The sequence below is a fragment of the Alnus glutinosa genome, chromosome 7, assembly GCF_958979055.1.
Source record: "Alnus glutinosa chromosome 7, dhAlnGlut1.1, whole genome shotgun sequence".
Taxonomy (NCBI): Eukaryota; Viridiplantae; Streptophyta; class Magnoliopsida; order Fagales; family Betulaceae; genus Alnus; species Alnus glutinosa.
In genome coordinates this window covers 21,210,738-21,224,973 of record NC_084892.1, presented here as the reverse complement: position 1 = coordinate 21,224,973, position 14,236 = coordinate 21,210,738, and the positions used below count along the sequence as shown (strand labels likewise).

Sequence of the window (14,236 nt, the reverse complement as noted above, 5' to 3'; positions counted from 1 at the left end):
ACTGTAACTATTAGTCCTTACTGAACTGCTATCCCATTGCAATCAACACAAAAGAAGCCAAGGTAGAGGACATATGTATCATATAGATGAACAAGAAACTTGTCATTTATGAAGAGAAGGTGCGTGACTGGATGCAAATAACGCTAGAATCTTAGTATTAAATAATTTATTCATAACAAGGGGATGCAAATTAAGTGTTTGAGAAGCCAATTTGGTGTCCAGAAATCTCATTTGAAGACCAAGCCAACAGAAAAACCTAACCTTGGTCTGAATCAGATCTGGTTGATGAAATAATCTGCTCAAAAGGACGAAGAAGGCAAATTGGGATGTATAGATGCGGTAGTTTTAAACTACCACATGCATGCCGTAAATGGTACTGTTTTTCACTTAAAAAAATTTTGCAAAACTTTTAATAAACTTAAAATTTATAAAAATAATAATAATTAAAAACCAAAAATATAAAAACCTAAAAAAAAAAAAAAAGGATGGCCGGCCACCCCATTATTGGCCAAGGGGGCAGCTGGAGCCACCCCCTTGGCTGATCTGGGGTGGGTGAACCACCCCAGTCGACTTTGGAGGTGGTCCGGCCACCTCCAAATAGACAAAAAAAAAAAAAAAAAAAAAAAAAAAAAAAAAAAGGTTAGGGTTTTGGGGGGTGGCCTGTCCATCCCCAAAGGCCTTGAGCCACCCCCATATCGGCCGTATGGGGTGGTCAAAACCACCCCCAGGCTCTTAGGGGTGGTCTGGCCACCTCCAAAAGGCCTAAATACCAAAAAAAAAAAAAAAAAAAGGTTTGGGTTTTAGGGGGTGGCTGGATCATTCATAATAGCGTCATCAAATTTTACTCACTAAAATAGTTAAAAATTACTTTTCTCTATTCTGGTGAGTTATTTTTTTTAAATTCTCCCAGCAGTCTCACCCTTTTAACTATTCACTATCACTATTCCATTTAAATAATATTTTTTCATATTTATTTATTCTTTATTTATTTAATCTTTTTATACAACAAACTACTATACACCTTCATCTTAAGATTAGATCATTGTTAAGAAATTCACAAAAGTTTTCATTTGCTTCTCAACCAAATTCAAGAAAGAAATAAATAAAAGATAAATAAAAGAACTACAAAGTTTATGTCAGGGACAAAGAAATATTCATGTCCATGAAATAAGGACATTATCGTGTGAGAGAAATGGGAAGATGGAAAAAGAAAATGGGAGAAAAAAAAATGAAAAAAAGTGTGCTGATCATGTGAAAGATAAATGAGAAACAAAATTGGTGAGATAGTTAGTAAGTGAATATTACTCATCAAATTTTGTGAGTATTTTCACTCACCAAAACTTTTTGGTTAAAGTGGTGAGGCTGTTAGAGGTGGTTTTTTAGTGTTTTCATCAAATTGGATCAAGCTATTTTTGTGAGACTACTAGGAATGCTCTAAGTGATTTATGGCAAAAGACGGAAAGGTCCTTCGTGAATAGCCTTGTAAACATTAGGTAAAAGGGTATTGGGGGGGTAGTTTGCTTTTTAATAAAATAATATTAATCGAAGTCCAAATATATCAAATTAAACCACAACTATATGCAATGTGCGGTGCCAATATTGTATTATGTATATATGTATATCTATTATCTATAGATAGTATGATTATGTAATTTAGTATACTAATGTAACTATACTAATGTAATTTATTTATAGACACACATACATAATGTAATTATAATTTGTGCAAATATGAAAATATAGTAATTAATGAATTATATAAATATAAGTTAGTATATAATTAAGTATTGACCAACTAGTTAAAATGTTACTTTATTATGTAACAAAATATTATGTAACCTAAACTCGAAATTCTAATTCCTTAACTATGCTTAGTTAGTTAGTTAGTTACTTAATAGCTAGTTAGTTAATAATAGGACTCTAATTCCTTAAGTATACTTTATGAATCATATAATATGATATGAGATTATCTAGTTAGTTAGTTACTTAATAATACTTTACTTTATTCGACGAATCATATACGCTTAATTAATACATATATAACTATAATTAATAATTTGATATGCACAAACATATTAACATGTTAGCTATTAACAAACTTTCTAACTACTTATATAGTTATAACTTATAACTTATGTTAATTAACTTAATTTGTTAGTACATATTAACTAATGTTTCATTTGTTTCGGCGTAAAAAAATGATTTTTCTGGAAAATGATTTCAGTATTTTACGGTGTTTGGTAAGGACGAAAATAATGGTCAGCGAAAATCATTTTTGATTTGACTGTAAAAGCTTCTTTAATTTTTGGAAAACAATTTACGGTTTTTAAAACCATAAATCATTTTTCAAAATTAAACTCTTGGTCCTTACACGTATGTTTGATATTCGATTGCCGGAATCCAACAATGGTCGGTTGTAGGAATCTAGGCGGCGCCAGAATCCGGCAACATCCGGCCACCGGAATACTGAAGGCGCCGGAATCTAGCAACATCCAACCACCGTCGCCGAATGCTAGTGGACCAAATTCCGGTTGAAATTGGCCGGAATCCGGCCATGGGCAGAAGTCGGCCGGACCTGACCGGATATGGCCAAAATGGCTAGGATCCTACCGGAACTGGACGGATTCGGCCCATGATCCAGCCGGATCTGACCGGATTTGGAGGAGTCTAGCCAAACATGCTCGCCGGAATCCGGCAATGACGACCGGATGTTGCTGGATTCCGGCGGCAATTGCATTTTCGTCTGTGCGTACCAAACGCCGAAAAATATTTTTGAGAAAATCATTTTTTCTGAAAATAATTTCGTTGAATATATATATATATATATATATTATCAAAATAACCTATAGCTAGAAACATATTAACTAACTCGCTACTAATGCTTCGTTTATTTCGACGTAAAATGATTTTCTGGAAAATGATTTCAACATTTTTATGGTGTTTGGTAGGAGCGAAAATAATGGTAAACGAAAATCATTTTCAGTTTGCCCGTGCAAGCTTCTTTAATTTTTGAAAAACGATTTACGGTTTTAAAAACCGTAAATCGTTTTTCGAAATTAAACTTTTCGTCATTGTACGCACGTTTGATATCCGATTGTTAGAATTCGGCAATGGTCGGTAGTTGGAATCGAGGCGGTGCCGGAATCTGGCAACATCCGACCATCGGAATACTGCAGGTGCTGGAATCTGGCAAAATTTGGCCATCATTGTCGGATTTCGGCGTATTAGATTCCAGCCGAAATTGGCTGTAATCCAGCCATGTTCAGAAGCCGGCCGGATCGCCGGAATCCGGCTAGATCTGGCCAAAATGGTCAGGATCCCGCCGGATCCGGCCAAATATGCTCGCTAGAATCCGACAACTGCGACCGGACGCTGCCAGATTCTGGCGACAGTTGCATTTTTGACTTTCGTAATTTTTTCGGAGTAGTGATAGGCAGGGGCCATCCTGCCGGCCCCTGCCCGGCCCTTTCCTACGTGGAAAGGGCCACCTCAGTTTTTAATTTTTTTGTTTTTATTTTTTTAAAAAAAAAAAAAAAAAAAAAAAATTCAAATTTTGAAAACAAAACCTGCTCCTGCTCGTCTTACTCATTTTCGCCCGAGCTCAGACCTTCCCCCCATTTTTTCCCTCCCTCTCTCCATCTACCCAAAATCCCACCGCCGACCGCCGTTCGGAGCCCGCCCAGCACCGTCGAGCCCGCCCAGCACCGTCGAGCCCGCCCAGCACCGTCGTTCACCGTCGTTCTGCCTGCCACCGTTCCGAGCCCGCCCAGCACCGTCGTTCGTCGTTCTGCCCGCCACCGTTCCGAGCCCAGCACCGTCGTCGCCACCGTTCCGAGCCCAGCACCGTCGTCACCGCCGTTCCGAGCCCAGCACCGTGCCCGCCACCGTTCCGAGCCCGCCCAGGTCGTTCTGCCCGCCACCGTTCCGAGCCCGCCCAGCACCGTCGTTCGTCGTTCTGCCCGCCACCGTTCCGAGCCCAGCACCGTCGTTCTGCCCGCCACAAAGAGCCAGAGGTAGTTTCTCATCAAGTTCACAGCACAACTTGCCATTCTCTGGTCTTACCTTCCCTCTTCATGCTTTTGAACGGCTTTGCCTCTTTGGCACTCTGAAACACGCGCACGGGCTTAACCGAAAAATGTTCCCATTAATCACAACCAGAATCTCTCAACCATTTCCTTTGTCCCATGAAACCCAGTAAGCAAAGTCAATGCACCGACTGTTCTGCTCCTTCTCTGAGGATCTAAGTCTCTCGGTGAGCTTTCTTTGAAACCGTTTCTGGGTCTTGATCAGCTTTGCTTTTGTGACTGTTATTCATGCATTTCTCATATTGAGCGGATTAGGTTGTTTTGGAGTTCGAGATCTGGTTTGGGTATTATTGAAAGGTCTGCATATTGGGTTAAATTTTGATGTGACATTGACATGGATTTACTTGAAGATTTTGTTTGTTGGTCAGTTCGATGTGAAAGATAATGTAGATAGCATTGGTAGTTAGGTTAATCCATTGCTTGGTGCATTTCACTCTAAAGTTCCTCTGCAGGACAATATAGTAGTAGAGATCAATAACGACCAAACAAAATTTAAGATAGGCCATTCATTTATATCTCCATTTTAGAGACCAACTGCTGCATATCATCTTATTACATTGTAAAATTTGTGTCTGTCATATGAGAATTTTGACAAAATTGGTATGGGATTGCAGTAAATGATTGAATTCATTCAACTGTCAAGTGATATTGTCATGATTGGTATAGAATTTGTGTATCATTATTTTGATAATCAAATGAACTCCCGCTGGGGGGGGGGGGGAGAAGCAAAATCTTTTGTCCCAAGTCCCAACTATTTGGGATTGGCATTAATGAATGCTACATTTTGTATTTGAGAGCTTAGCAGAAAAGAATGTCACTTACAGGACTTTTGAAGATTGTCTAGTTAAGCATACACAGTGAATGTTCAAAGATCACCCCAAATTATACCTCTAAAATAATCTGGATTTTGAAGCTCTTGGGATACAAGAAATGGATTTATTAATCATTTGGATTTATGATAATGCATTGATATGAATCGTTATTTGTTACAGAAATTTTTAAATGGATTTATCACAATTGGACTTGATTTCACAACACGAAGATGATTGTTCATTGACACATATTGAACTTGATGATGTTGTGCCCATTGAAATGGACCTTCAAAATGGTATGTTGGACACTTCATGCTTACCTTTAATTTTTGTAACATAATAAATGTTATTATTTACACCATATTTATTTATTTCTTTTCATTTTGTGATAGATGGAAATGAAATTGTTGCTAATGACCAATTGAATGATGGTGTGGATAATTGTCGGTCCAAGGCCAAGCTCATAGATGGAGATAAAGTTGTTGAGGAGCCTAAGAGCGGTATGCTATTTGGCTCCATAGAGGAAGTCGTTGACTATTATAGGAATTATGGAAAGCAAGCGGGCTTTGGTGTGACACAAAAGAAGAAGAAAAAGTATGAAAATGGAGATGTACACTACATCAGTCTGACATGTGCTCGCGGAGGCAAAGCATCATCCAGTTCAAGTAATAACCTGTGCAAGGCTAGCAAAACAAGCAAAACGGGGTGTCAGGCTACTTTGAATGCAACGTTAGTGGATACATCGTGGTATGTGACAAATGTAAATCTAGGGCATAATCACGACTTAAGCCCAGGTAAAGCGAGATACTTTCGGTGTAACAAGAAGTTGGATCCTGCTACGAAGAGAAAGCTTGATATAGATGATAGAGCTGGAATCCGCACCAATAAAATTTATAACGCACTAGCCGTTGAAGCGGGGGGTTATGAGAATCTTACATTTGGAGAGAGAGAGTGTCGCAATTATATTGCGAACTCAAGACGCCTTCGCCTTGGTACAGGAGGTGCCGCAGCACTTCGTGACTATTTCAATAGAATGCGGAACGTAAATGATGATTTTTATTTTGATATAGATGTGGATGATGAGTGTCGGCTGAGAAATGTTTTTTGGGCTGATGCACGAAGTAGGGCATCATATGAAGATTTTGGTGATGTGGTTACATTTGACACAACATACTTAACCAACAAATACGAAATGCCATTTGCTCCTTTTGTGGGAGTAAACCATCATGGTCAATCAATTCTTTTAGGGGCGGCATTAATTTCAAGTGAGGATACGGAGTCATTTGTTTGGTTGTTTGAGGCATGGTTGAAATGCATGAAGGGCCGTGCGCCAAGGGCAATTATTACAGATCAAGATAGGGCCATGAAAAATGCTATTAAGAAGGTGTTTCCGAATGCTCGTCATAGATTTTGTTTATGGCATATACTGAAAAAACTTCCGGAAAAGTTTGGATCACATTCACAATACTATGCCATTAAGAGTGCCATAAGAAATTGTGTGTATAATTCTCATACATGTGACGAGTTTGATGCATGTTGGCAGAGTATGCTTGAGTGTTATAATCTAGAGGAGAATGCATGGCTGCGTGGTTTATACAGTGAAAGGACTTTTTGGGTACCAACATATTTGAATGATGTATTTTGGGCCGGCATGACTACGACACAACGTAGTGAGAGTATGAATGCCTTTTTTGATGGTTATGTGCAATCGTCCACCTCATTGAAGGAATTTGTGGATCAATACGATAACGCTTTGCGCAGGAAGGTTGAGGTTGAGAATGTTGCTGATTTCGATTCCTTCAATACCACCATTTCATGTGTGAGCCATTGGCCCTTTGAGAAGCAATTCCAAAAAATTTACACCCATGCAAAGTTTAGAGAAGTTCAGAAGGAGATTTCATCGATTATGTATTGTGGTTCTTCTCTTTTAAAAAGTGAATGTGGAATTCGTACCTATCAGGTGATCGAACAGGTAGAAATTAATGAATCCTATAGGAAAAAAATCGTTTTTAATGTTTGCTACAATGGCCTTGTATGTGAAGTGAATTGTAGTTGCCGTTTGTTTGAATCAAGAGGAATTTTGTGCAAACATGCCATATCCGTGTTGACTACATTTGAAGATGTCGATTTCTTGCCCGAAAAGTATTTTCTAAATCGATGGAGGAAGGATTTGAAGCGGCCATATAAGTTAATCAAGAGTAGTTATGATCCTTTGAGTGGCAACCCTACTGCAGATCGATATGCTGAACTGAGCAACAATGTGCTGAAGTTAGCCGCTATTGCAGCACCAAACGTGGACCATTGCATGGAATTGCAAAAGTATGTTGATATGCTAATTAAGAAATTTAGCGGTTCAAGCTGTGAACAAAGTCAACCTTCCCAATCACTCCCAAGTGCAAAAGATCTCCCAAGTGCACCTATGATCGATAATGGAGCCATGGATTGTATGGAGGTGGAGGTGTGTAGTCCTCTTGTGGCTCGAACTAAAGGTGCGCGACCATCAATCAGAAAAGTGTCTGTGGTTGAAAAAGTGGTGAGAAAAAAGTCGTCAAAAGGAGGAAATAAGAAACAGAGCAACGCAAATCCCGAGCAGCGAAGGAAAAGAAAGAAGGTATTCAACTATTCAAAAGTCGTTGTATGTGTACTTGTTCATTTGTAATTTTAATATTAATTTTAACATTTTTGAATATTTTATTTTTTGAAGACATGCCAAAGATCGCTAGTAGATGAACTGGACACAAGTGAAGATCAGTTGCTTTTTTCAACTGATGTGCAGCATGACCAAGTGATTGAAACACAACATAGTGTACTTACACAGGTACTGAAAGGAGGGAAAAAAAAGTTCATATACGTGCATTTGATTCATACATGTTGACGAATAGTTTAATTTCATATATATTAATCGTTCGATGTATTTGTTCCAGACGCTTGGGAATTCACAATCGTCATGTATTTTCGAAGGAGATTCTATATACTTGTCGTAAGTGGTAAGGTCTCTTTGATTAAAGTAAATTCGATCTTTATTAGTGTCGAATATTACAATACTTGTAGTCCTAACAAATATAAAATAAGAGGATTCAACCATTTATAATTACTAATTTGAAAAGGTCAAGGGTGCGAATGTTGGTTGGGGTCCATAAAGACTTGCAATGGGTTAATGTTTTCTGAAAATATTTGTTGTTTTTCACTCTTTGGATTTAAATTTAAACAAGGTCTCTTTTTAGGTATACAAAGTATAACTAGTGTTCATCATTGTGGTAGGCTCTTATAAAGATGGAAGAGAATGGTTCTTTCTTTTTGAAGAATCTTGGCAAGAGCCCAATCTTTTTGAATGGCAAAGAAGTTGCTCGTGGACAGCTTCTGAGTCTTGATTCTGGTAGTTTGATTGAGGTAAATGGCTTCCCGTCTTTAATTTTGTTCTGACTAATATCTCATGTGGTCCTTTCTGCCATTCAAATTCTTCAGTTTTCTCTATGCTATTGATTAATGTTTTGGGGACTCTATCATTATGGGTTTCTCCAACTCCAACTGTATTTATTGCTGGATTTATTTTGTTGATAAGTTAATATTGGATTAGAAAGCTTGACCTTGTGCTCAACCTTGACAACACTAATAATTTATGGCCCATGAATAGAGACACCAATAAAAGGTATATCAAATTCCCCCCCCCCCCCCCCCCCCCCCCCCCTTTTGTAATTCATTTTGTTAATAGCCACTCTATTGTATGGGTTTACCCTTTTACCGGGAGCATCCTCATGCTATCAAACAATAGAATGTATAGGCTTTCTTGTGAAGGAATGTATATATATATGTATGTAAAAGTAGAATTATTGATAATATAAGCACCCGTAGCAGAAAATAATGATCCATTATTCTTGTATCTTTTTTCCTTATATTATTTTCATTTAGACGAGGGCCAAATTCTGTTCCCTGTTTGTTCTCTTGAATTAAGAGCAGGTAGTGCTGCACATTGCCCACACATCAGATATTCATATGTTAACTCGCCTTGGTGTGTTCAATACCCAAATTGATGGACTAGGGAATCTTTCTTTGTCCACTTTCTTCATCAGTAATAATTCTCATGAAAGCTAATAATTACCGCCACTTTCTTTCTTTTTTGGTGCTCCCAGTCCCACCAAAAAACTGGAAGATGAAAAATCTTGATGAAAGCCAACGAGACGAGCTATAAAAGTGCTGAATTTTAACATCAACAACAATACAACATGATTCTGCGTGGTTAAATTTTTTGACTAGTTTTATTGGAATTTAACTGTAACGACTCATCATCCTAAAGCCAAACATAGAATCTGCATGCTGTTTTTGGATTCAAGATTAGCCAAACAAGCTCAAAATTTCCTAAAATTAACGTGCCTTGATATATATATAAATGAATCCAACACTGTTTGTACATTTCAATATGTGTTGGTTTGGAAATGTAGGGTTGCTGCAACTTCATTTTCTCCATTTTATTTGAACAAAGTCATCCTTTAGAGCATGTTTTATGGAGATAAGTGCATTGTTATCCATCCCTGTTCAAGTTCAATCAGGCTTACAATTTGATGCATCAATAAGCAGAGGGTTCCCATACTTTTGCTTTATGTAATTTGCAACAGGCTACTTGACAGGCCAAATATAACCCATGCTCATTGGAGGTTGTTTCTCAAATAATAGAAGCATTGTATTACTTTCTAGCATATAATCAAAAATACACCAATTCTTTTTAATGAGAGATGGTTTTTGTTTACAAACTCTCCTATTACAGGTCTGATTTTGCTTTCAAGGCTTGTGGAGAGGAACTTCTTGTGGTGGGCGGGCAACGAGGTCCACAAGGCGAATGCATTGTGCTTAACTCTTGGTCTCCTGAGTCCGGGATCAAGGATGGAACCTTGGATTGGAAGGTTTTTGGTGTGAAGGAGCATGTTGGTGTGAAGGGTGCTTCTGTGTCCATTTATCTTATTGACTAGAGATAGCTTTTGTCTAGCTGGAAAACCTGCTTGAATTTGAATGCATTACTTTGGTAGCTTTGTTGTCTGTCTTAAACTAATATGTTGAGATCATGATGAGATGACACTAGTATGATTCAGAATTTGTATTTGGTTAGATTACTTCAGAAGTGTAGTAGGGAACTGTAATTTTTATCTTCAAGATTTTCTTGGCTAGCAAAATGATTATTAGATCTTTTTATGTTGCTGTATCTTGATGTTCATTTGCAACAAAGAGTTGTAGGTTTGCAACAATTCACTTTATCTATGTGCTTTATTATTATCCATGTTCAGATGTTCACATTCCATGTATACATCTTAAGAGTGGTAATTACCTTTATATTAGCTACCATATTTATGAACTTCAAACTAATCTCCTCGATATCTAGTGATCTTTTGACACTAATCTTTTTAATGCCAAAAAATACGGTAAGTCCGCGTTATTAAGGTTGACAATTGCTAAAATTTGTTTCGCATAATTTTTAAACTGCTTTTTCTTCCTTTGGCTCAAGTTTCTATTAAGAATTTCTTCCTTTGGCTCATGTTTTCTCTTATTTTGATTTTAGAATTCGAGCTTTCCAATTTTAAAGACCAAACCTTGGCCTGATTTTGATTAAATACTTATGTTCGTATTCCCATCAACTTTTTAATCGAAATGTTCTGTTTTTTTATTCTTCCTAGTTATACCCACCCACAACAACCCAATTTCTACATCAACAGTAAAGACTCATCACTAGTGTTCTACACAAATCAATCAACAGGGGAAAAAAAATGCATCTCTTCAAAGGAAATTAATGTGCATCAATTAAGTTTAACATACATTTAGGAAATTCGTACAAACAGAAAAAAGTCAAAAGTCTTTTACAACTGAATTGTTTTCATAATTTCATTTTAACATCAGGTTAGTATGTCTAGGTTCACTATAACTACAAAAATAAAAGGCTAACAGCAAAATGACAACTAACAACAAAACACGAAACATCTTCTCGTTACGTTGCGCTAATTGTTCCTTACATTTTTTTTCAATCAATTCCTCAACTTTCTCCTCCATTTCTTTCAAATGTTGCGCTAATTGTTCCTTGCATTTTTTTTCAATTAATTCCTCAACTTTGTCATTGTCAGCCTGTCTTCTCTCCTCCATCTCTTTCAGATATTGCGCTAATCCCTTCTCATATGCAGACATCTTCTTATCCCATTCAAAAAAATCACAATCACCGGCTTTCTGCATGAAAAAAAACAAGGGTCAATAAAAATGTCATGGACTACTAACGACGAAATATAACACAAAGCTAATTTCAAAATATAACAAAAATTACCTTGTAGTTATTACATCCATACCACTTTTTAGCGAGATTGGATGTGGTCCAAGAGTACCTTAGACGTGCAGGAATTCCACACTTACATAACGGATGACCGCTTGACAAATCACTTGTTGTAGACATTTACTTGTGCCTAAATTCAGAAGTGGGGGGCTAAATATATGTTACTTAACCAAGAAATAGACAATCATAACCTTTAGATAGGTGACAAGCTCAGATTCCACCAAAATCCATCTAACATAATAAAAACCAAAAAATCCTCAAATTCTACCAATCTTCTATGCATGCGGTTATTAACGAATAACTAGGAGGATCAGAAAATAAATTAAAGAAATAACGAAGCACAAGCACACAAAAACTGATCATATGAAAATCATTTTGTTTTCTTTAAGATAAGATCATTCCATAATGCTGGACATGTCAAGATTGCCACTCATTTTCCAAACTCGTGTCAAGAATATATAAAAGGGAAATTGTCGTTCGAGATAATAACAGGTTCCAATTATTTGCTCAAAAAATGAACACTGTAAATAGATGCAACGTCAGACATTGTTACAGGAGAATAAGTTTTCTTTCATATCAAACCTACAGAAACAGAATATAGACAATGAAGTATCAGGAAATCAATCTCATGTATTTTTGCAATTCTAAACAAAACAATTAAAACCTGTATAGGATTAAAGGTGGCCAACTAAACATGTAAACAAGAAGTTAACTAAAATAATTAACCTGGAAACAAACTTGTGGAGGGGTGTTAAAGAAGTGGAAAAAGGATTGAAGAAGGCTTCTTCCCCTCGTGTAGTTGGGGGCTAAAAAAAATAAATTCAGATACTTCTCTTCCACAACTTGTTAACGATTCCCTTGGGGGGCATATGAATGAATAACCAATACAAATATGAGTGCAGATGTTCCTTCTGGTAAATTTGTCTAAAATTAGGAAACCATCAAGTACCTTTAAATCAATGCGGTGGCGCAGCTCACGTCCAGGATATGTGAAAAGACCGACTTTGATACAATATTCATGAACCAAAGAGAAATGCTTCTTTTTTATTTTTCCTAACATGCAGACCAGAAACTGTACCGAGAGCCCTGAAACAGAAACCAGAACCAAAACAAACAATGTTCCTATGACTCAAAACACAATACTTCATAAGGACGACAGGCTTTGATACAATGTTCATGAACCAATAATCCTAAAAGCTTAAGCTTATGGGAATTAAGCCCAACAAGTATATCAAACTAATACACACCCTGACCAAAGAAGGTTCAAACTACCGTGAAACCACAAATCAACAGGCGCACCACCATAATTAGTCAATTTTCGCTGCTTTGCAGTGTTTGAAAAACCAATAAACGATTAATAAAAGGCATTGCATAATTTTTGCAAGAATTCAAGATCAAAAAACTTAAATGTTGACTCTCAATCAAGTGTAGCCATCAAAAAGTACTGATCATCACAAAGATATCCTTTCCTGTAATTGCAGAATCCAGTTTATGGAAACTAATAACCCTCAATGTTAATATATTTTTTTTAAAAATTACAATATGCTACATGAATAATAAAGAGAAAGCATCTGAAATGTAGGTACCCCTAACAGTGAAAATAGCATACAAGAAATAAGAAAGCTGTGTGAAGGAAAAATCAAACAGAAAGAAAGAATATATTACCTCCTTACAGTAAGTACTGAAAACCAAATCCTCTCTCAAGAACTTCATATCCTTTAAACGCTTTACATATTTTGATAAAAAAAACCTTTATGACTGCAAGTAAGGAGCAAATTAACACATCGTTTCAGAAATAATATCCATAGGGGTTTTTCGGTTTACAATCAATGTTTCACAGTCCACATAACACAAACATGTAAGAAGGCATTTTATAACCGGAAACCCAATAGCAAAAAACCACAAATAACCACAAATCACAGCAAGGAACTAAAGAAAGCAACTCTGAAAACAACTGAAAAAACGCAAAAATGGGGGAGATCGGTACCAGAGCCGGAAATGGGGGAAATCTGGGCCGGAAATGGGTCGCCGGAACCCTAAGTTTTGGCCGGAGGTGGAGAACGGCGCTGGGCTTGGAACGGTGGCGGGCAGAACGACCTGGGCGGGCTCGGAACGGTGGCGGGCAGAACGACGAACGACGGTGCTGGGCGGGCTCGGAACGGTGGCGGGCAGAACGACCTGGGCGGGCTCGGAACGGTGGCGGGCACGGTGCTGGGCTCGGAACGGTGGCGACGACGGTGCTGGGCTCGGAACGGTGGCGACGACGGTGCTGGGCTCGGAACGGTGGCGGGCAGAACGACGAACGACGGTGCTGGGCGGGCTCGGAACGGTGGCGGGCAGAACGACGGTGAACGACGGTGCTGGGCGGGCTCGACGGTGCTGGGCGGGCTCCGAACGGCGGTCGGCGGTGGGATTTTGGGTAGATGGAGAGAGGGAGGGAAAAAATGGGGGGAAGGTCTGAGCTCGGGCGAAAATGAGAAAGACGAGCAGGAGCAGGTTTTGTTTTCAAAATTTGAATTTTTTTTTTTTTTTTTTAAAAAAAAAAAAAATAAAAACAAAAAAATTAAAAACTGAGGTGGCCCTTTCCACGTAGGAAAGGGCCGGGCAGGGGCCGGCAGGATGGCCCCTGCCTATCACTACTCATTTTTTCGTGCGAACCAAACGCTGGAAAATATTTTTGAGAAAATCATTTTTTATAGAAATGATTTCGTCAAAAATATTTTACGACGGAAACCATTTTACATCGAAACAAACGGAACATAAATAGTATTTTTTTTTTTACATGTCCACACAAGGCGGAGGGAGATTCGAATTAGTGACTTCCATTTCATAAGGCGTATTCCCCAACCGATTAAACTACTCCTTAGAGACAATATAAAAGTTGTACATGTAACATTTCTCATTCTATTTCTTTTTTATCGCTAAAAAAAAAAAACTTTTCCAAATTTTTTTTACGCCGAAACACGTAAATCTAAGCAACCGCCTTATAAACGTTAAAGCACGACGGTGGACGTAAATATGCTGTCCTAGCCTAA

General features: G+C 37.9%; 1 protein-coding gene across 1 annotated transcript; it reads left to right on the top strand.

The window, feature by feature from the left end:
- The first annotated feature begins 5,087 nt into the window (after positions 1-5,087).
- LOC133873316 (protein FAR-RED IMPAIRED RESPONSE 1-like) lies at positions 5,088-7,423 on the top strand. The gene is made up of 4 exons (XM_062311036.1): positions 5,088-5,193; positions 5,290-6,018; positions 6,145-7,355; positions 7,406-7,423. The coding sequence occupies exons 1-4, from the start codon at positions 5,088-5,090 to the stop codon at positions 7,421-7,423; spliced, it is 2,064 nt and encodes a 687-aa protein (XP_062167020.1).
- The last annotated feature ends 6,813 nt before the right edge of the window (positions 7,424-14,236 follow it).

Excerpts from the sequence above, each read along its gene's own strand:
- LOC133873316 (XM_062311036.1), top strand. The coding sequence starts at position 5,088 with ATGGATTTATCACAATTGGACTTGATTTCACAACACGAAGATGATTGT. Across the intron at positions 5,194-5,289 it reads TGAAATGGACCTTCAAAATG|ATGGAAATGAAATTGTTGCT; the intron begins GTATGTTGGACA and ends ATTTTGTGATAG. Across the intron at positions 6,019-6,144 it reads TTTTTGGGCTGATGCACGAA|GGGCGGCATTAATTTCAAGT; the intron begins GTAGGGCATCAT and ends CAATTCTTTTAG.